General features: G+C 39.2%; 1 protein-coding gene across 4 annotated transcripts in view; it reads left to right on the plus strand.

Annotated features, from left to right (window-relative positions):
- Window positions 1-15,013, plus strand: part of ATP2B1 (ATPase plasma membrane Ca2+ transporting 1) — a 127,439-nt gene extending 112,426 nt beyond the window's left edge. For 2 of the 4 annotated variants that reach the window (XM_074941915.1, XM_074941917.1), the window contains exons 19-22: window positions 2,436-2,543; window positions 3,613-3,795; window positions 4,110-4,196; window positions 12,461-15,013. In XM_074941915.1, the coding sequence (XP_074798016.1) occupies window positions 2,436-2,543; window positions 3,613-3,795; window positions 4,110-4,196; window positions 12,461-12,772 (690 nt within the window). In that variant the 3' untranslated portion in view covers window positions 12,773-15,013. Of the gene's footprint in view, window positions 1-2,435; window positions 2,544-3,612; window positions 3,796-4,109; window positions 4,262-12,460 lie in introns of all 4 variants that reach the window. The other 2 variants (XM_074941919.1, XM_074941918.1) reach the window with 2 other exon arrangements.
- Window positions 15,014-20,730: the final 5,717 nt, after the last annotated feature.

Below are 20,730 nucleotides of genomic sequence, written 5' to 3' on the forward strand. Positions count from 1 at the left end.
TTGGGCCTGTCCTGTAGTAGGTAACTTCTGGGTACTCTTCTGGCTCTATCAATCTGTTTCTTCATTTCAGCAGGTGGGTACTGTAGTTGTAAGAATGCTTGATAGAGATCTTGTAGGTGTTTGTCTCTGAGGGGTTGGAGCAAATGCGGTTGTATCGCAGAGCTTGGCTGTAGACAATGGGTCGTGTGGTATGGTCTGGATGAAAGCTGGAGGCATGTAGGTAGGCATAGCAGTCAGTAGGCTTCCAGTATAGGGTGGTGTTTATGTGACCATCGCTTATTAGCACCGTAGTGTCCAGGAAGTGGATCTCTTGTGTGGACTGGTCCAGGCTGAGGTTGATGGTGGGATGGAAATTCTTTAAATCATGGTGGAATTCCTCAATGGCTTCTTTTCCATGGGTCAGGCCAAGTAATTCTAGTATCTTTCAGCTTCACACGTGAATGACACCTTAACTATGTTCTCTGGACTCTTAAACTTTTGGTTTCACATTTGTTTCTAACAGGTCCTTTTTTATGGTGGTGGTTCATCAGGAAAACTAGAAATGTACTGAAACATATATCTAATACTATGCTTTGTTTGACATAACATTTAACTGCCAAGTATAAAATAGCCACTTAGCCATGCCAAGACACACCCACACCTTTAAGATTGTTTTACCTGAAAACTTGAAATTCCATAAAATTAGGACACAAGGAAGCACTGTGATTTAGAGACAAGAACACAGGAATAGGATCAGGGAACTTGAGAATTCAAATCCTGACTCTTATACTTGATTTGCTCTATAACTCTGGGCAAGTTACTTCACTTCTCTATCCTTCCAATCTATAAAATAGGGCTAAGACTAACCTACCTCAAAGGTGTTTTTTAAAGCTTGTTTATGCATCGCTTTGCAAATGTAAAGTACTCTACAGAAACTGTAACACATTGAAACTCTGATACAGCATCGTGAAGCAAAGGATTTATCCCTACTTGTCATCTAGATAAAACAAAACTTGAACTGGTCAGATGGCTTCCAATTCATTAACTGACATATCTTTTACTTTTACTTCAGTGCCAACTATGTATTTAGTAAGTTGTCTTATACAGTACCAGAGTTTAAAAAATTAACGCTTTGCTGAGTTGGGCAAGATGATTCCTTGAAAGGAGTAAAATAGGTATCCTTGGAACTGAATCTCTCTGCCTCCGTTCCCTATCCATAAAATGGGATTAGTACTTTCTCCTGTCCTTTTTTCCTGTCTTGGCTGTTTGGTTTGGGTACTCTTCAAAGAGAAGAGATGGCTGTTTCTTACTATGTGTATGTACAGTGCCAAGCACACAGTGCCCTCCTATCTTGGTTGGTGCCCTTTGAGGGTTTCCTATTGCAAATGACAAAAAAATCAAGAGTACACGGTTAATTTTAAAGTAATTTGAGATTTTTTTTTAAAGCCTAAAATATAATATATGTGAAGCTTTAGGGAAAAAGATCTAGCATTTGGGTAACTAACTTAAAATGATGATACACAAATTGAGTGTTACCATGCTGTAATGTGTATACACTACAAATACTAATTTTTAATGCTGGTTTGGTTTTCTGAAAGTCTCTCTAAATTTTGACAGTTAAAGCATACAAATGTGTGTGTGCTTCTGATAGCATACGTTTGGCTGCCCTCACTAAACAAAGCATGGGATAATTACTACAGTTTACATTTAACCTTAATTTCTGGTTTATGATTTCAGATTTTCACTTTTGCTCATATTATAGTTCCTAATCAACTCTTCTTTGGTTTTTATACTCGCTACTGAGCTTGAAATGGATGTGCAGAAATGCTGTTTAAGGAGTGCTATGTTGATTGCTATTTTTTTGGACAATATTTAAAATAGGAAAATACTACTACTGTGTCTAGTTCTCGGACGGGAGGCCACTTGATACAGTACTTGCTTTTATACAAAGCAGAGTTGTAACTCTAGGTTGGGTACTACACATCTGTATTTTGTCTAACAGGAATAAAAAAAGTAAATTGTAAACATAAATCTTGGTCTGTGTAAAATCTGCTGCCCAGTTGGCTGTTTTTCTAAATGTAGGCATAAAGAAAAATATTAATATTCTATTAATTTTATCTAACCGTTAAATTGAACCAGATTAAATTATTACTACAATCAGATTTTACTTTTGAAGTAGAAGGTAAGCATGGGGAAGAACTCTTCTGTATCTAAACTAAGGTTCAGAATAAAGGTAGTTTGAAGATAGTGCCAGGAGAAGTTAAGGGGATCAAAATACTAAAACGACAAACTAAAGTTAATATATTCTGTAAACAGCTTCTATGACTGGTGTTACATTTGAAGTGCCAAGTAGCTAAAATTCACAATACCTACAACCTACATTTACTGATTCATAACCTTCAATAAGTGTTGCTTTTTCTAGCTTTTTTTTTTTTTTTTTTTTACTTTTTCCATAGATAATTATTGTACAATTTGGTGGGAAACCTTTCAGTTGTTCAGAACTTACAGCGGAACAATGGCTTTGGTCCATTTTCCTGGGAATGGGAACACTACTCTGGGGCCAGGTAAATCAACTTTTTTTGTGTACAAGCTAAGACATCCTGAGATGAATTCATGTTTTCCTTTGCTGGTATATTTGGGTTTTTCCTTTTGGGTACATATGAGAATTGTATTGGCATCCAAAAAACTTTAAGCATGTTTCAAAATTTTAAGTGGGGGTTGCTGTGCGTGGGCTTAGCAGATACCCGATTTTTTTTTTTTCCCCCCACAAATGAGACTTTTTTAAAATAAAAATAAAATTGATAGTGGGGTATTTTTTCATCTTGATTCTTTACTCAGGCCTTCTATTTGAAGGCAGTATATTAGTGGAAGTTACATTCCTGAGCAAGGGGCTGCAGTTCAGAAATGTATTTAAAATTTAAAATCTTAAAGCTGCTCCTAGTTTGCACCTGTTGCACCACCTGGACAGTGCAGAGGGAGTAAAAAGGAGCAGAGAATCTCTCAAAGTAGTGATTGAAGGCCCTTGACTTCTGAAATGTTTTTGGCAGTCAGCCTGAAATGGTTAGTTCCCAGTACTTTAAATGAAAACTAAAATCCTGTGGAAATTGCAAGTCCTCCCCCCACCCCTTCCCATTTTTTAGTAAACTACTTGAATAAATAGCAGACATGTAATTTGGCAGTTTTTCTAACTTTTGCATTACTGGATTCTTATCCTTTAAAAAAAGACAACTGTAACATTACATTAAAGTAGTTTTATGCTTTTAATTTAAATTTTCTTTAGTTAGTGAAGAGCTTGCACTTAATAGCCTGAGTTCAGCTGCACACCTTTGAAATGAAGTTGTAGGGGGATGAGTTCACATTTTTTGCCTCTGTAACTTAGCTGGAGAGTGTCCAGCAATACTGAATGAATAGCGGGATATCAGGACAGTTGTTTGACACTGAAAGTTGAATCTCTGAAGTAGAAAGATATGTTTCATTTTAAAAACAGTTTTTGCAGAATATTATAGGTTAAAGAAAAATGGCAAAGACTTCAGCATTATATGTTCAGTGACTTAAACTACATTTTAAAAAATATAATTTGTACTACCATGCTTCTTTCTGTTAGTTCTTATCCATCTATTCCTTCATCTTTAGCTGATCTCAACAATTCCAACCAGCCGTTTGAAATTCCTTAAAGAAGCTGGGCATGGAACACAGAAGGAGGAGATTCCTGAAGAAGAGTTTTCAGAAGATGTAGAAGAGATTGATCATGCTGAAAGAGAATTGCGTCGTGGTCAGATCTTGTGGTTTAGGGGCCTGAACAGGATACAAACTCAGGTATGGTCTTGGAAAAGGTAGGAGGAGACAGTGGTAGTTGAGGTTTTTAATTAAATCTTCCCCTTTACCCCAATAAGGTGACAATTTTAAACTGTGTGATTGAGATTTTCTCAAGGTGGGGGTATGGATGACTCTGTAATCTATCAAGCTCCTTCTTTACTTTCTTCAGCTCTAAATGCAACTCTTGCCTGTGTATCGCTCTATAAAAAGTGCCTTTTTTCTTTACTTCTTGTGTGTTATAGATGGGATGGTCCTTTCTCTTGTTCTCTCTCTCTCTTGCTGAGCAAGCTGTCACAATCTCTGATTCCTTGCAGATGGATGTAGTGAATGCTTTCCAGAGTGGAAGTACCATTCAGGGGGCTCTAAGGCGGCAACCTTCCATCGCCAGCCAGCATCATGATGTAACAAATATTTCTACCCCTACACATGTAGTGTTTTCCTCTACTACTGCTTCTACTACTGTGGGGTGTGAGTGTGTGTTCCTAAGTGCATGAAATTAACATTTCCTAATTCACACACCTAACGTTTCTCATTTTCTCCTTAGTATTTAAATTCATCGTTCAGACTTTTCATAAAGCTTTCTTTTCACAAAGTGGAGTCCTCAAGACTTTTTTCTTAGAGGGCTAGAGAACAGATGGAACAGTTGGAACAAAAGACTTAAACATGAAAGCTGTGAGCCTGTATGTACTGTGCCTTCATTCATTCATGTTCAGAGGGACCTCTTAAAAACTGAAATAGGAAAACTGTTGTAAATTTTCGAGTATATGCCTCCGATTCATTTTATGAAAATATTCATAATTTACTCAATGCAGCATATAACATTAAACTGGTCCAACAAAAGTAGGTAATAATTTGAAAATAAACCATAATCTAAAATAACACAAATTTAAAAGTTACATATTTTACATTTTTAACACTTTATCTGGCAAAATAAGCTATGATTTAAATTATTTAAATTAAAGTTTACAAAGTTTAAAATATAGACAAATTACATGAATAGGAAAGAGCTCTAAAAGTTTGCTTCTGATGGGAATGCTTTATATACTGAATCTTACTTTCTGTTGGACTTGTTCTTAACCAGAGGGCAATATTTTTTTTTTTTTTCCAACTTCAGGGTACAGGTTAATAAAATAGGCTTGTTCCAAATAGTTACAATAGTGGTAAATTTAACTATACAAAAAGCGGCAGAAGCATTCAGCTATTCAACCAGGGGCATTGGTAAGAATGTTAAGATATTTGAATTGTAAAACACTTTATTTCATTCAAACTGGATAACTTTCTCTCTAGGTTCATTTGGCAGCAGTACATAAACTTCCAGTGCGAGTGATGTTTTGTCAATTACTTAACTCTGTTCTCTTTATATCAGAGGTGGGCAAGTTACGGCCCGTGGGCCACATCCAGCCCGCAGGACCCTCCTGCCTGACCCCTGAGCTCCTGGCCTGGGAGTCTAGTCCCCGGCCCCTCCCTGCTGTTCCCCCTCCCCCGCAGCCTCAGCATGCCACGCCGCTGGTGAAACGCTCTGCGTGGCCGGGCAGCGCAGTTGCAGAGCTGCAGCCTCACCCGGTGCGCTGGGCGGCACAGTAAGGGGGCAGGGGGGGTTGGATAGAGGGCAGGGGAGTTTGGGGGTGTGGTCGGGTCAGGGGTGTGGATAGGAGTCGGGGCAGTCAGAGGGTGGGGAACAAGGGGGTTGGATGGGGCAGGGGTCCCGGGGGGGCAGTCAGGAATTGGGGGGGGGGGGAGAGGTTGGATGGGGTGTCAGGGGACAGTCAGGGTGGGGAGTCCTGGGAGGGGGGTCAGGGGACAGGGAGCAGGGGGTGGTGGATGGGGCAGGAGTCCTGGAGGGGGCGAGAAACAGGGGGGAGGATAGGAGGCGGGGACCGAGCCACGCCTGGCTGTTTGGGGAGATGCAGTCTCCCTTAACTGGCCCTCCATACAATTTTGGAAACCCGATGTGGCCCTCAGGCCAAAAAGTTTGCCCGCCCCTGCTTTACATTATGCTCTCTAAACGAAGTGGCATCTGGGTTTTTAAGCCTTCTTCTGTTAAGTATAATAGTTCGTTCTAAAATGGATACTTAGATATCATTGAGATTGAGGATATAATGCATTTGTTTCATGTAAGTATTTTCAGCACACTTATTGATAGATTTTATTTAAACAAGTATCTTATTTAAACAAATGTGTTAAAAGATTAAACTTTTTTGGCTAGATGAGTTTCCATTCTGTTTTAATAATTAACCTTTTAACATTTTAAGCAAGATTTCATTTGCAAACATTCTTATGGGTTGGCTAACTGACAAACTTAGTTAACTAGCCTGAAAAGTAGTTAGCTAACTTAAGAATTTTCACGGTGCTGGCCTAAGTGCTGGCAGGGACTTTTTTTTTAAAGTTTTCAGGAGTTTTCTTCCTTAAAAAGGAAGTATGGTCCTCTGCGCTCTGTTTTCTGATTCAGAGTTCCTGTATGCACTTGAGCAAGTCACTTGTGTCTCTGCCTGTTTTTCCATTCTGTAAAATGAGGATCCTTCCCTACCTCACAGGGATGTTGTGAGGCTTAATTCATTTGATGTTGGTAAAGCACTTAGAATCTTTAAATGAAAAGTGCCAAATAAATACAAAGTTGTTCTGTTGTTTGTGGGAATAGGGATGTGCAGTACAGCACTGTATTTTAAAATCTGATGTCTACGGGAATGTTCATTGGTTTCTTACCATATATGGGAAGTAACTTTGGGTTACATTCTGCCTGTTAAGCAGAGCCTGTTGCAAGTGGTAGTACAGAACCACAGGACCCTCGGGTGAGCAGCCAGGAAGCATTTTGCTGTCTTGGTGGGAGAGGGGATTAATTTGCAACACTGCTTTAAGGAGCACAGCATACTTCCTCCTGTCCTGGCACCCAGCTCTGATAGCCTGTGTCTCAAGGTAGAGAAGGAGCCATGCCTCCTCCCTGGCAATTACAGGGTCTGTAAGCCCAGCTTCAGTATCAGGCAAATTGGTCGAAATTATAGTAAAGAACAGAATTCAGACACACAGATGAACAAAATATGTTGGGAAAGAGTCAACATGGCTTTTTATAAAGAGAAATCATGCCTCACCAATCTATTTGAAATCTTTGAGGTTGTCAATAAGCATGTGGACACGGGTGATCCAGTGGATATAGTTTTATTTGAACTTTCAGAAAGACATAAGAACAGCTATGCTGGGTCAGACCAAAGGTCCATCTAGCCCAGGATCCTGTTTTCTGAGAGTGGCCAATGCCAGGTGCCCCAGAGGGAATGAACAGAACAGGTAATCATCCTGTTGCCATCCTGATCCATCCCCTGTTGCCCATTTCCAGCTTCTGGCAAACAGAGGCTAGGAACACCAAAGGCTCTTAAGCAAAGTAAGCAAGCATGGGATAAGAGGGAAGGCCCTCTCATAGATCAGTAACTGGTTAAAAAGTTAGGAAACAAAGGTAGGAATAATGGTCAGTTTTCACAGTGGAGGGAGGTAAATAGAGGGGTCTGCAAAAGATCTGTACTGTTCAACATACTCATGAATGATCTGAAAAAGGGGGTAAATAGTGAGGAGGCATAGTTTGCAGATGATACTGAATTACTCAAGATTGGTCCAAAGCAGACTGTGAAGAGTTCCAAAGGATCTCACAAAACTGGGTGACTGGGCAACAAAATGGCAGATGAAATTCATCATTGATAAATGCCAAGTAATGCACATGGGAAAACATCATCCCAACTATACATACAAAATGTTGGGGTCTAAACTAGTTGTTACCGTTTAAGAAAGAGATCTTGGACTCATTGTGGATAGTTTTCTGAAAACAGCTGCTCAATATGCAGTAACAGTCAAAGCTAACGTTAGGAACAGGATAGATAACAAGACCGTAAATATCAAATGCCACTATATAAATCCATTGTACTCCCGCACCTTGAATATTGGATGCAGTTCTGGTTGCCCCATCTCAAAAAGGATATATTAGATTTGGAAAAAGTACAGAGAATGGCAACAAAAATGATTAGGGGTATGGAAAAGCTTCCATGGGGAGAGATTAAAAAGACTTTCTCGGCTTGGAAAAGAGACAACTGAGAGGAGATATGGTAAAGGTCTATAAATTCCTGACTGGTGTGGAGAAAGTGAATAAGGAAGAGTTATTTACCAATTCACAATACAAGAACAATACAAGGTCTGACCCAGTATGGCCATTCTTATGGTTTTTAAAAAGCTATCATTAGGGAGTAATTTCACCCTGTGTTTCTCCTGAGCTTTGAGGCTGCAACTCTGAGCAGCTCTTATGCGAGCCTTGTAGGTAGGGAAATCTGCATGGAGTTCTTTATATAACACTACATCACTGTGTGGGCATGTAAGGGCAAGCTACAAATTAGCCTGGTAGGGGTCCTGATAACATCAGCAGAATTATCTGTTTTATATGCTTATAATACGTACCAAAGTGTCCTCTCAAATGCTCCCCAAATATAGATTTATGCAATATCTTTTGGTTAAGACAAGGCTTTGTATACGTAACCTGAGGAATTCATTTCTATCAATAAACTGTATCAGCACCTTAGTTACTCTTAAATGGCAAAACTGTACAATCATCCCTAGATTTTTGCAGGATCTTGTAGCAATGTGAAATTATGTACCACGCATCGATATCTAGAGCAGAGGCTCTCACTTTTTCATATTATGGACCACATCATAATGGTGGTTTGAGAACTACCTCTCCTCCCCTTGAGATACCTTAACCTCCCTGTGGCAGCTATGGCATTACTTACCTTGAAAAGTAATATTCTTAATTTTTAATGTGATTTACCAACTGGAGATAAGGACAAGCTGGCACTATGTGGCCAGCAAGTGCTCCTTGAACTGTTGGTGAGTTGTGCACCACAATTTGAGAACCTCTGATCTAGACTAACAGTTGAAGTAAAAGGGGCACCGTTACAGAGAACTGGTTATATTTTCAGATGTCCTTAATGGTATTACTCTTAACCCTTCAGTTACTTAAAACTAAAAATGTAGTATTCTTCACTCAGCTCGGACGATGGAGATCATCAGTCTAATTTAATGTATTTATTGACGCATTAACATGTTTGCAAAAAATAACCCTTGTGCCTGATCAACTGGTACCAGAGGACCCTTAATTTTGAATTTTCTTTCTTTTTAATTTGACACGTTCTTAATATGGCTCAAATGTTTATGTGGTAATTAAGATGGTCATAGCAAAAATGAAGATGACTTACTGGAGCTTAACTCATATGCATTAGGTCTAATTGTTAAAGTTTTCTGCTGAGTGAGGGCAGAGGTTATTTATGCAACATGCTGTGGATTGGTTTATGCTGATGTAATTTGTGGATTTTTTCCCCCTTTATGGATTATTTTTAAATTCAGTGCTGTTAACAAAGCTCTTGCCAACTGCAGCAAATTCTTCCCTTAATATATTGCATTCGAGAAAGGAGCAAAGGAAATGAATCGGCACGCATCACTCACTTTATGGGGACTGCCATGATGGCCTCTATTTTAAATACTTCCATTCTTGAAGGGTGCCTGGCTGTGGATCTCTGCCATAAGAGATTAGGATGAACTCGTGTAATCTTTGGAGCAAAACTCAACCTGTTTGAATCATTTCTTCAGCAGAGAAGTAACTGACTCGACTTCTCCCTTAGGGTGGAAAAGAGAACACAGTTCTAACTGTAACCACACCAGTTTTAAAACTAATGTTGGTTAATAGATTCTGTGGTGACTCTTTTTTGTATAAAAATACAACCATAACATGCTTTCATTTGAGGTGCCCTTGTAGACCCCCAAAGACCTCGTTTTGCTCAACACACCAGATTTTGTTGATGCTTCTCATATACTGGGATCCCAGTCAAAGAAAAGGAATTAATTTTGATTCTTCATGGTCAAACATGTCTAGGAAGTCTAGTGAAAGTGTACAAGAGTCAGACATGCTTTCCCTGATATTTAAAGCTGTAAGTCCATTAATAATGCAGAGATGCAAGTCCAGGATGTGCTAAATACCTTTAAGTCAACTATCTGTAACAAGGTCTTTCCCTGTTGAAACTAGTGTAAGGACCTAAATCCTTTAACTCGGTAACAGTAAGACCTTCCTGATTGTAGGGAGGTACGTACACAGCTTTACTGATTGAGACATTTGAAGCTAGGCTTTCTAGAATTCTTTGCACGAGGTGGTGCCAGAATGCACTCTTTGACTAGATGGAGCACAGTCCTTGACAGAACGGTGCCAGTCTTGTATGTAGATTGTAAAAAGAAAAGGAGTACTTGTGGCACCTTTGAGACTAACCAATTTATTGGAGCATAAGCTTTCGTGAGGTACAGCTCACTTCATCGGATGCATACTGTGGAAACTGTAGAAGATCTTTTTATACACACAAAGCATGAACATTGTATGATGATCAAGTTGATTATCATACACATTGTAAGGAAAGTGATCACTTTAGATAAGCTATTACCAGCAGGAGAGTGGGGTGGGGGGAGGTATTTTTTCATGCTTTGTGTGTATAAAAAGATCTTCTACACTTTCCACAGTATGCATCCGATGAAGTGAGCTGTAGCTCACGAAAGCTTATGCTCAAATAAATTGGTTAGTCTCTAAGGTGCCACAAGTACTCCTTTTTGCAAATACAGACTAACACGGCTGTTACTCTGAAACCTGTCATTATGTAGATTGTGTTTTCTTTTCACTATGTTAATTGGTTCATGCATGCATTTCCTCAGTGCCTCATGTCTTGGGTTCTGTCAGTGTACATTCTTTTATTGCTCAGTGCTGTGATGATGGGTGTGAGAACTTGTCTGTTTTTATATAAAATAAATCAAAGGGAAGTCATTGCTGAATCAGAGCCTTCGTGCTGAATTAATGGCAGCAAAGAACCTGAGTTTTTATTTTAATGGGACTATTTATCTAAAGTTAAACACATGCTAAATTCTTTACTGAATCAGGGCCTAACTGAATAGTACTGAACCAGCTACTTCGTAGTAGATCATGGGAATCTGCTGATGAAGGCAGAGGACTCGGAGTCAGACCTGTGTATTATTCCAGAGTTCTATAATGATTTACTCAGTGATCTTGAGCAAGTTACTTACTCTCTGTACATCCATTTTCCATCTCTAAAATGGGAATAATACCCAACTTCTATTACATTGCTGAGAGATCCTCAGTGAAAGGAGCTACAGAAGTGACGAAGCATTCCTATTCCTTTTGTCAGTGTCAGTTTTGCCTGGAAAAATGTATTTGATATTCATGTTGATTTTATAGGTACTCATTTTAATTACAAGTTAATAGTTAACAGTTTTGGTTTCAGACTGAACAGTTAGCAAAACTAATACTTTACTCTGAGGATTATATGGCAATGCTAAAGTAAATTCTTAAAGATGCTAAATGCAAAGGTTAATTTTTGGATCTTGACACGTTACCTAAGAGAGTTCTGTAACCTGTTAACTTTTATGAAGTGTACATTCTATAAGCTTCTCATTAAGCAACAAATTCTACTAGGTTGGTAGAAAATCATTTGTTGGCTCTAAAATGCAAATTAACAGACATCTAATGTCATGAACTTAATAGTTGTAAATGGTACATAAGCCATACAACTTCAGCAGTATCCAAGAAGCTTTTTACACTCTCTCCTTGTGTGCATCTCTGCACCAAAAGCAGAGAAGAACCGACCTCTTAAGAGGAGACAGACATGGCCGTGTATGTATTGAAAATTTGTTATAATTAGCCAGTGACCGCTTACACATTGGTTGGTTGTCTTGTATGTTTTTGTCATCTGAAATGCACACTTGTGTATAAAGGTGATTACTTAAATCTTACAGTGGTTGCCTTCATACTGAAATGTGCAACAATTCCAATACTTGTGTGACAATTCCCAAGACATACACCATTCTCAAAAAGAGGTTCTTGTATCTCCCACTTAGCTTGTGTGGAGGCATTTAAAATGCTTAACTTTTTCACCTTTTGAAAGGCATCAGGAAAAACTTAATTTTGTACATAATGGAAAACAATTGCAAAATGTAAACTTGTTGTTTATTACCACTTTTAACAAATTGGGGCACGGAACACATTATTTATGGGGAAAATGTATTTTGTTGTGGCAAATAGGTATATACTCGAATATTTACAGCTGTTGTAGAGGTATCTTTTGCATGAGTCCTGCTGGTAAATGTCCAATCATTGTGACATTCGGTGAACACTTGCTTGGCTTTTTCATAGTCAGTGACATCCTAATTCCCAGCATGAGAAATAGTAACCCTGCGTGCCCCAACTTTTTTAGCCTTTTCCCTTTGGTGTTGAATAAAACATTCCTTAGTAAAACTTGTTGAATTTGTGAATAAGTACGCTGGATGAAATTTTCACGTTGACTTCATTTTTTGAAAACATTTAGCCCATGTCAAGCAATGAAATCATTCTCGCACTACTTTGAATTTTTAGACATTTCAGTTTTTTACAGTACCCTTCTACAATTTTTATTCCAACTGTAGATTGGCAGTGCTCTACTGAAATGCTCCTCATTTTTTACAGTTTATTGCAAGTTCCACTACATTACATACAAATTCGATTCACTCATGTCTAGCTGTTTGTGGATTCAAACTCATAAGAACCATATTCACTACTAGTAAATCTGCAGCATACTAACAGGTTTTTGTATTTCTTTCATGTTTACAGATCCGAGTGGTGAATGCATTTCGTAGTTCCTTATATGAAGGATTAGAAAAACCTGAGACACGAAGTTCAATTCACAATTTTATGACACATCCTGAGTTTAGAATAGAAGATTCTGAGCCTCATATTCCCCTTATTGATGATACTGACGCTGAAGATGATGCTCCAACAAAACGCAACTCCACTCCTCCCCCTTCTCCCAACAAAAATAACAATGCGGTTGACAGTGGAATTCACCTTACAACAGACATGAACAAGTCTGCTACCTCTTCATCCCCAGGGAGCCCACTACATAGTTTGGAAACATCACTCTGATTGTAAGCTGAATGTTAACACACTAGCTGCATTGTAAAGAAACAAATTGAAACTGGGTCTTTTCACACATTGTGATGGACAAGATAATAGTCTTGTCCTGGACTTCAACAGAAGACACACTTGTACGAATGTAGATTTATTTTTTTAAAAAAGCTTTCTGCCAGACTCGAGGGTGCTGTTGGGGGGCGGGGATAATAATGAACTCTGACAGATAAACAGTAACTCAGCATAAGTGACCTGCGGATCATCAGTTGTACTTAATGGTCCTGAACAGTGTGTTTAGAACTTTAGTTTATCTTGATCCTTTTGAGGGGAGGGCTGGGAAGGGCAAAGAAGCCTTGGATCATTGAATTGATACTTAAATTTCTGCTGTTGGCTGTTAATAATTTGGATTATTTATGTTTATAAATGATACAGATCTGTTTACAAGGTTTGTAGATACTTTTTTGTTCCTGTTCATAGATGGGAAGCTTCCTTATAAATGATGCAGAGAAAAAAATTAGTCCTTCAAATACTGCTGTATTTTCAGGAAAAGGGTGTTTCTATTGAAACTGTACTAAATTTTGCCTGCAATTTACTTTGTTAAATATTGTAGATAAATTGCTAATACTAATAGCCAAATAGATAACACTAATGCTTTGTAAAAAACATGAGCAGTGGTGTTCTAATGAAGTTATGGCCTCTGTCCTAATTAGTTTCTTAAATACATTTACTACTTAATGGTTTTGAAACAACTGTTTAATTTTTAAAAATTTTGAGAAACTTACTGAATAACTTTTTTGTTCAGAATTTAGTAGAGGATTGTTTAATGCAGGACATCAATATGTGATGGAACTTGCTTGAAATACTTTTGTTATCTCAGGCAAAATGGATTAAATCAAAATACATCAGAACCTTAGTCCTTTTTTGTTTTTGTCTAAACATGTTAGCTTAGTGCTGTCTTGGTGAATTGTGAGTGGAACTGTGATTTTTCTAATATATAGAATCCTTCATACAGCATGAGGGCTGTTGGCATTTTGAAAGGTTGTTAGTAGGTAGCATACCTGTTTTCCTTTTTTGTTTTTGGAATTTGTTTGTAAACATGAATAAATCTGCCCTTTTATTAAAATAAATATGCAGCGATGGTTTTTTACAGATTTTTCTCAGCTTCATTGGAAACATTGAAAAGGTAGACTGCTTTATATTACTAGTAAAATTAAACTAAAATTTCAAGATGGTAACAGCCCCATTTAAAAAACACTTTTATAAATCAGATGTTGATGACTGCCCTACAGAATGGATGTAAGTTAAGGACCCCCAAAAAAATCTTCATTGAGTCAAATGGATACTTCTGGTGACTGATTGTGACTGAAAAATTATCTCAGGGTGAAAAGACGTAATGTGAATAGTAAATAATGTCTTGTTTTTCATTTATATAACTTACTGTATTAAACCCTTCAAAATCCAAATAAAATCAGGTTAGCTCACATGGGGTCAGCTCACAAGTTGTTTGCATGTTCTTAGTTAAGCAGTAGTTTTTGGCACCAAAAAATGACCTGCTAGCAATTGGGTGAATAAGAGTCACATTGTCTCCACCAATTGGATTATTGTTCTACCAAACATTCCCTCACCCCAGAATCCCATTCTTCCATAGCTTTCCTCTTCTGCATGTAACTTTTTCACCTTTCTGTCTCCTAGTTTTGTTTTTAGCCAGTGGAACTAATTCAGGGTGAGAGTCCTGATATTCACTAGCTCAGATAAGTAGTCCAGATATATATACATGGTTGACTGGGGGAAACTGCCTACATCCCTAAAGATAGTGTTTTCCTTTCTGAGCTATGGCAGCAGGTACCATCAGGCCTCAAACTATTAAATCAGTTTTGTGAGCTGTTGTAGATTTTCGTAGGAGCTGCACTAGCCACACAAGGGATCCTGGTGTACGTCTGAACCCTGAAGGTAGACACCAATTGCCCACATGGTAGAGGAGTGCATAAACCACTTGAAGGAATCTGGCTAGTAATGACAGGAAAGAGAAAAAACAATCTAAAAAACTCAGGATGCAGAAGAAATTGGGTTAAAAGGCATTAAACTTAGAGTGCGAAGACTGTTCTCTTTTATGGGTGTGATCTATATAAACTCTCTGGAGTTCTTAGAAAACAATGAAAATACTAAGCCTGAAAAAAAAATTTAGTGGAGGCAATCATTCTTGGGGTTTCAAGCACAGTATCCCACTGTCAACCACTCTTTAAACCTTCAGAGATTCCCCCCCCCCCCCCCCCCGTTATGCCCATAGACTTGGAAAGAAGAAGTCTTCCTTTCTAGGCACGGGATATTTGTACTTAACACTTTTATATGGCAACTTCTCCCAGAGCTGCTTAGAATACTAGATGGAACTGGAAAAAAAATGTAAGTTCTGACTTCAAGTAGGCTCAGACATTCTCCCTACCTAACTTCCTCAATAAATGATAGCTTTAAAATGGGAGGAAGCTGTTTGAGTCTTTCTTAAAATGACCCTGCCTGGTGCAATTGAAATTGCATGCTAATTTTTACCTTAATTTAAAATTAAAACTCCTCCCTCCCGCCCTAACGGTGGTCATGATTCCATTATACCTTTAAAAAAATGGAATCATACACTTAAGCAGTTGGGGGAAACATAAAAATGTGTAGGCTTTGTGCACAAATGCTTCCTCTGATCATGTTGACATGCAGTACATTGACTTTGCCTCATAGCAAGTGTAAGTGAAACCGGAAATTTGGAATACTTGTTTAAAAAGGGAAATGCTTTCTTTCTTGTTGTGATCTCAACAAACCATGACATCATGTTGTTAAGCTTATAAAAATAATTATCACTTTTAGCTGCTGAGCCCTTTATTACCTTTCTGGTTGTAAGGTTTACTTGTCTTGCTCATTGTAACACAAATAAATAAATGTGCTGTTCATCTCCAGTCTGATTGGGGACTGATTTGAATGTAATACAGTACAGTTTAAGATTTTGGAAATGGATAGTTAATGCTACTACTGTAATCACTTTGCTCCTGAAATGTTACAACTTATCTCAACACTGAGTTTGTTACATGCTGTAAAATGTGTACTGTACTATGATCATGCAACATTGACTTTTTCTATTTGTACTGAATTAGCATTTTAGCAAGAAGAATGGTTTAATATAAATCTTGTTTACAAAATAGTGGTTAATTATATCAAATATCAGTCATTGTAAATAGGATGAATAATGGGATGCAACGAATAACTTACATAAAGGCCGCAAGTCTTGTTCAAACTGAAATTAAGTGTCTTAAATGGGGCAAAAAGTAGTAATATTTGCTACACGTGGAACCTCTTTATTTCTGTATCCACTTTACTGTCTGTCTTCCTCCCTGATAAGATCTAAATTGTGGAATAGTCTTCCAAGAGAGGTAATGGAAACAGATGATTCTAGTCACCCCAAAGCAATGCTAAGTATACGGTAGGGTACAAAAGTACTTAAGCAAGGACTAGATATGAACCAGTGTCATTCCTACTTCTTCAAATCAACTACACTGGATAAGCATATTACAGGTAGCTTTGTGATTAAATGATTCAGAGAAACTGAACTCTGACTTTAAAATTAATAGGTTTTAGAGTCGATAACCTACTGATGAATTGCAGATGTTACCACCTCTTCAGGCTATTGTTTGAGGCTTGCTGCAGACTCCGGAAGACACTTCATGGGCTTATATTTGGAAGTTGTCCTAAAGGGCTGATAAGACTTAAAAGAAAAAAGTCTTAAATTCTACAGAAATTGGAACCACTGGCAAACTGCTGGAATGATCAGATTCACATTGAATTTTGCATGGAATTAAACAGAGTAAAATGTCCATCTTAAATTCAGTAATACTTCTTCGGATGCAGAAACTCAAAACTCTTGGTTTGAGTGCATGCCTGCTGATCCTCTTTTATATTGGAGCCCCCTGCTGTTTGGACTGATGTAACTAAAGTTTTGTTGGATTAGCCTGGCCCCTGGAGAGACCTGTCCATCTACTTTCCTCCACATGGACAGCCCAAGAGATCCCCATTCTTTTCACCATTTTCTGTTGAAAGCCTCTGAGGAAGTCTTGCGTGGACCTCTTTTCCTGATTATTTTTTTCCTGTTCCTGTCTATTTTCTTTTTCCCAGTTTGCAAATAGTGTTTTTACATTCATCTGAAGAGCCTGTAGCAACAATCTGTGAAATGGTTTACACCATGTCTAAGCCAGGAGTCAATTCCCTCCTCTAAAGAAACCTACTAAATGCCTTTTTGCTCACAGGCTTCTTCCTGAGCTGGAGAATACAGAAGCTGTGGGATGGGTTGGGGGTCCCACATAGAACATGGCAGCACAGAATGCTTAGCTCAGAGCCAAAAAAGCATTAAAAGAGAACCAGCTGCATGTATGGCAGCACTACTTTAGAGACTAAAGTGAGGATGAGGTACTTTGCACCCCCCACCCCCCCACCCCAAATCTAGCAACAAGGGATAAGGCTAATTTCTCAGTAGCAGGGGCAAGGGATTAAAAATATGCACTCAATCAACTTTGTCAAATCATTCATCAACTTTGACAGCAAGTACCATTGTCCTTCCCTTCCCTTCCCAATGGCTGTGCTCACAGAGCTGATGTACTGAATGGTTATGACTTCAAGAAAGCAAGCAGGCCTATTTCCTCTAGCAACACAGGGTCTCTTCCGCTGTTCTATGTCCATTACAGGTCATTCCATGGCCACTTTCCACCTGGCTTATCACTGTCCTGGATGTCAAGTCAAGACTTACAGAAGTCAAGCATGGGATGCTTAGGGCTGCAGGAAGAGGGGCAATATCTCACCCCAGCTACTGTGACCTTCACTCAGGACCTGGTTTTATTTCCCTGCCCTGCTGTCACCCCAGTGATATTTGCTCAACTATATTATTATTATTATTTATTTATTATATATATTTTTATCAAAAGACCAAACCCTGGTGCAGGGACAAAAATCAGTGTCCGAATGGGATTGCAAGGTCAAAACAGTCATGCCTACTGAAAAATTATAATGGATCAAATTGATTAAAATAGAGGCCAATGTCTCTCTCTGTAGAAGCAACAAAGCAATGCTGGCATCCTGGAAGCCTTCACTTCAGTCACCTGCTTTGCTAGGATGTCCCTTCTTTAAGCATGAAGCTTAAAAGCCCAACCTAAAAGAGAATATGCACCAGCCCATTAGAACAAAACTTCTGCAGCTTCATCCCTTACCTCTGACTTTACTGGAGGAACCACCAATCCTCTTCTTGTTCTGTAGCCACCATTATGGTGAGAGAAGGGATTTAAGTCTGTTTTTGGAAGGCTAATAGGAAAAAAGCTTATAGCATCTGTCCCACCTTTCAAGATGGATGTCTTGCTGGAGTCTTGCTTGACCAAAAGTGGCAGAGAATGGTAAAGGAGAATTGCTCATCCCCATCCTCTTCATGAATCAAAGGAAAAAGAGAAACCCTGCCCTCAGAACGAATGTTCCCTTTGACCTACAGATTCTATAGAACAAAACATTCATGACTGAGCTGAAAAAGATGAAGAAACAGGCCCTCCAGAGAGCTGTCATTGGGATCCATGCCATATTATCTCACATGACACCAACAAACCTTCATGATTGCCTGCAAGAACCAGAAGATAGTGTGGAAACACTTTTTTCTGTTTCCTCCATGCCTGAAGGAAATTTTGCCCTAAACAAGGAGGTCCTGGAAATAGTTGTTCTGGGATTCTTTTGAAGCACAGAGGGGTTTCTTTTTTTGTGGGGGTGGGGGGGACTGAGTTCCAAATTCATGTAGCCCTTGTTTTCCCTTATGGAGGTAGTCATACATCCTCTCTTCTCCATAGGGGAGAAACTGATAGTTCCTTCTCCGTTTTTTCCCTTCCATTCTGAACTTTGGAAGAATCAGAGGCCAAGGTCCTGATAAATGTACCTATCAACCTAGGAGCTTTACGATGGAAACTTATCTTCTGCACTAGTGAGTATCCACCCATGATTTTTCTTAATTACTTCCATATGGGCTTTTTCGAGAGAGAACAGAATTTCAGGTTAAAAAGTCATCCTTTATATGCACACCCATGCACACTTTTCCCTGTCTGTTCAACAGGAAGACTTGACTGACATACTGTCTCCTCACCATGAGATAGGAAATGGATGGCAGTTCCCCGTCACTACCTTGACTCCCTCCCCCCCTCCCCTCTACTCCCCTCCCCCAGACCCAGCAGTATCTCTTCCCTGGGGATTCTCCTTTTCCTTCACTCTCTCCTCTCCTTTGCCTCTCACTGCTCCAGGACCATATATTGAAGGCAAGGCAGATTTGTGTCCTTAAAAGCTTTCTCACAGCTCTGCCAACCTGAAAATTGTGGGATCAGAGAAGCTTCTTGCATCATCATAACAGATCCTCCTGCCTAAAATCCTGTGACTTGCCAAATTACATGAATTGATCACAACACTGCTAGGCTTCTTGGAGGGGATTCCCCTTCCCCACCTCTACCCCCAGGCTGGGGAAGCTGCCATTCTATCCCTTCCATCTACCTCTCTCTCCCCATCCACCTTTCACAGTGTCTCTTCTGCTCCTCACAGTTCCTGTGTCATTTCTACCTGTTGAACCATAGAGTGGCAGCCATTTTGCCTGTGGACATGGTTTCAATCTCACTGAAAACAATGGGAGATAGCAGCCTCAATTCCACATGCAGATAGACTATAGAGAAATGGCAGCCGTCTTGCTGGCTTCAGACCAACTGACGGCAATAGAGAAAAGTTGTGAGTTGGGACCTCTTATCCTGGTTTTTATGAGAGAGGTAAAATTACTAGTCACAATATAATCATGAGCAATGGCAACACTACACAGTTATATTAACCTTCTGACAGGACTTGAAATGTACAGTGAAACTAGTTCTAGATGCTTTGGGCTGATATTAGCCCTATTACATACTCATGCATAACACAAACTGCCCGCTGTGGAGAATGCAGAGCACTTCTCTATTTTAAAATCAAGATTGGATATTTTCTAAAAGATCTACTCTAGGAATTATTTTGGGGAAGTTTTATGGCCTTTGTTGAGGTCAGACTAGATGATCACAATAGTCTCTTCTGGCCTTGGAATCTATGAATACCCATAGCAGAATTCTTCAGGTTTCAATTCACAGCCTCACACTCCAGTACAAGGTGATCCTATTCAGCCTTATGGTGCCAGCCAACTTCAAAGAGCAGAGTATACACTGTGCGCACTTCTGGATGATCGCTATATTAATACAACTAGCCAACTTTTTTCAAATTTAAATGAACATTTCAAATGTGAGAATTCAAATTGTCATGAAATTGTCTCCCTGATTTTGACCAGAAGTACTTATGCTCACTGTTACAGAGGTGGGATTACCATAGTTCCCTGACTGGGTTTTATGAACTACCAAATCAACACAACACCTTAGGCAGGAACTTCACCATAGACAAGACCCGCCCATGAAGGGAGGCAATTACTGGGGATTCCCTCATCTTGTTGGGAAATGGTAAACTCATTTTGGAGTCCTGTCCTGATGTGATGGAAAAATGAAGGTAGAAGTGGTTCAGGACTATTTAGAAAAACTGGACGTGCACAAGTCCATGGGGCCGGATGCGTTGCATCCGAGAGTGCTAAAGGAATTGGCGGATGTGATTGCAGAGCCATTGGCCGTTATCTTTGAAAACTCATGGCGATCAGGGGAAGTCCCGGAAGATTGGAAAAAGGCTAATGTAGTGCCCATCTTTAAAAAAGGGAAGAAGGATGATCCTGGGAACTACAGGCCGGTCAGCCTCACCTCAGTCCCTGGAAAAATCATGGAGCATGTCCTCAAGGAATCAATTCTGAAGCACTTAGAGGAGAGGAAAGTGATCAGGAACAGTCAGCATGGATTCACCAAGGGAAAGTCATGCCTGACTAATCTAATTGCCTTCTATGATGAGATAACTGGTTCTGTGGATGAAGGGAA

This window comes from Natator depressus, chromosome 1 (assembly GCF_965152275.1).
Source record: "Natator depressus isolate rNatDep1 chromosome 1, rNatDep2.hap1, whole genome shotgun sequence".
Taxonomy (NCBI): domain Eukaryota; kingdom Metazoa; phylum Chordata; order Testudines; family Cheloniidae; genus Natator; species Natator depressus.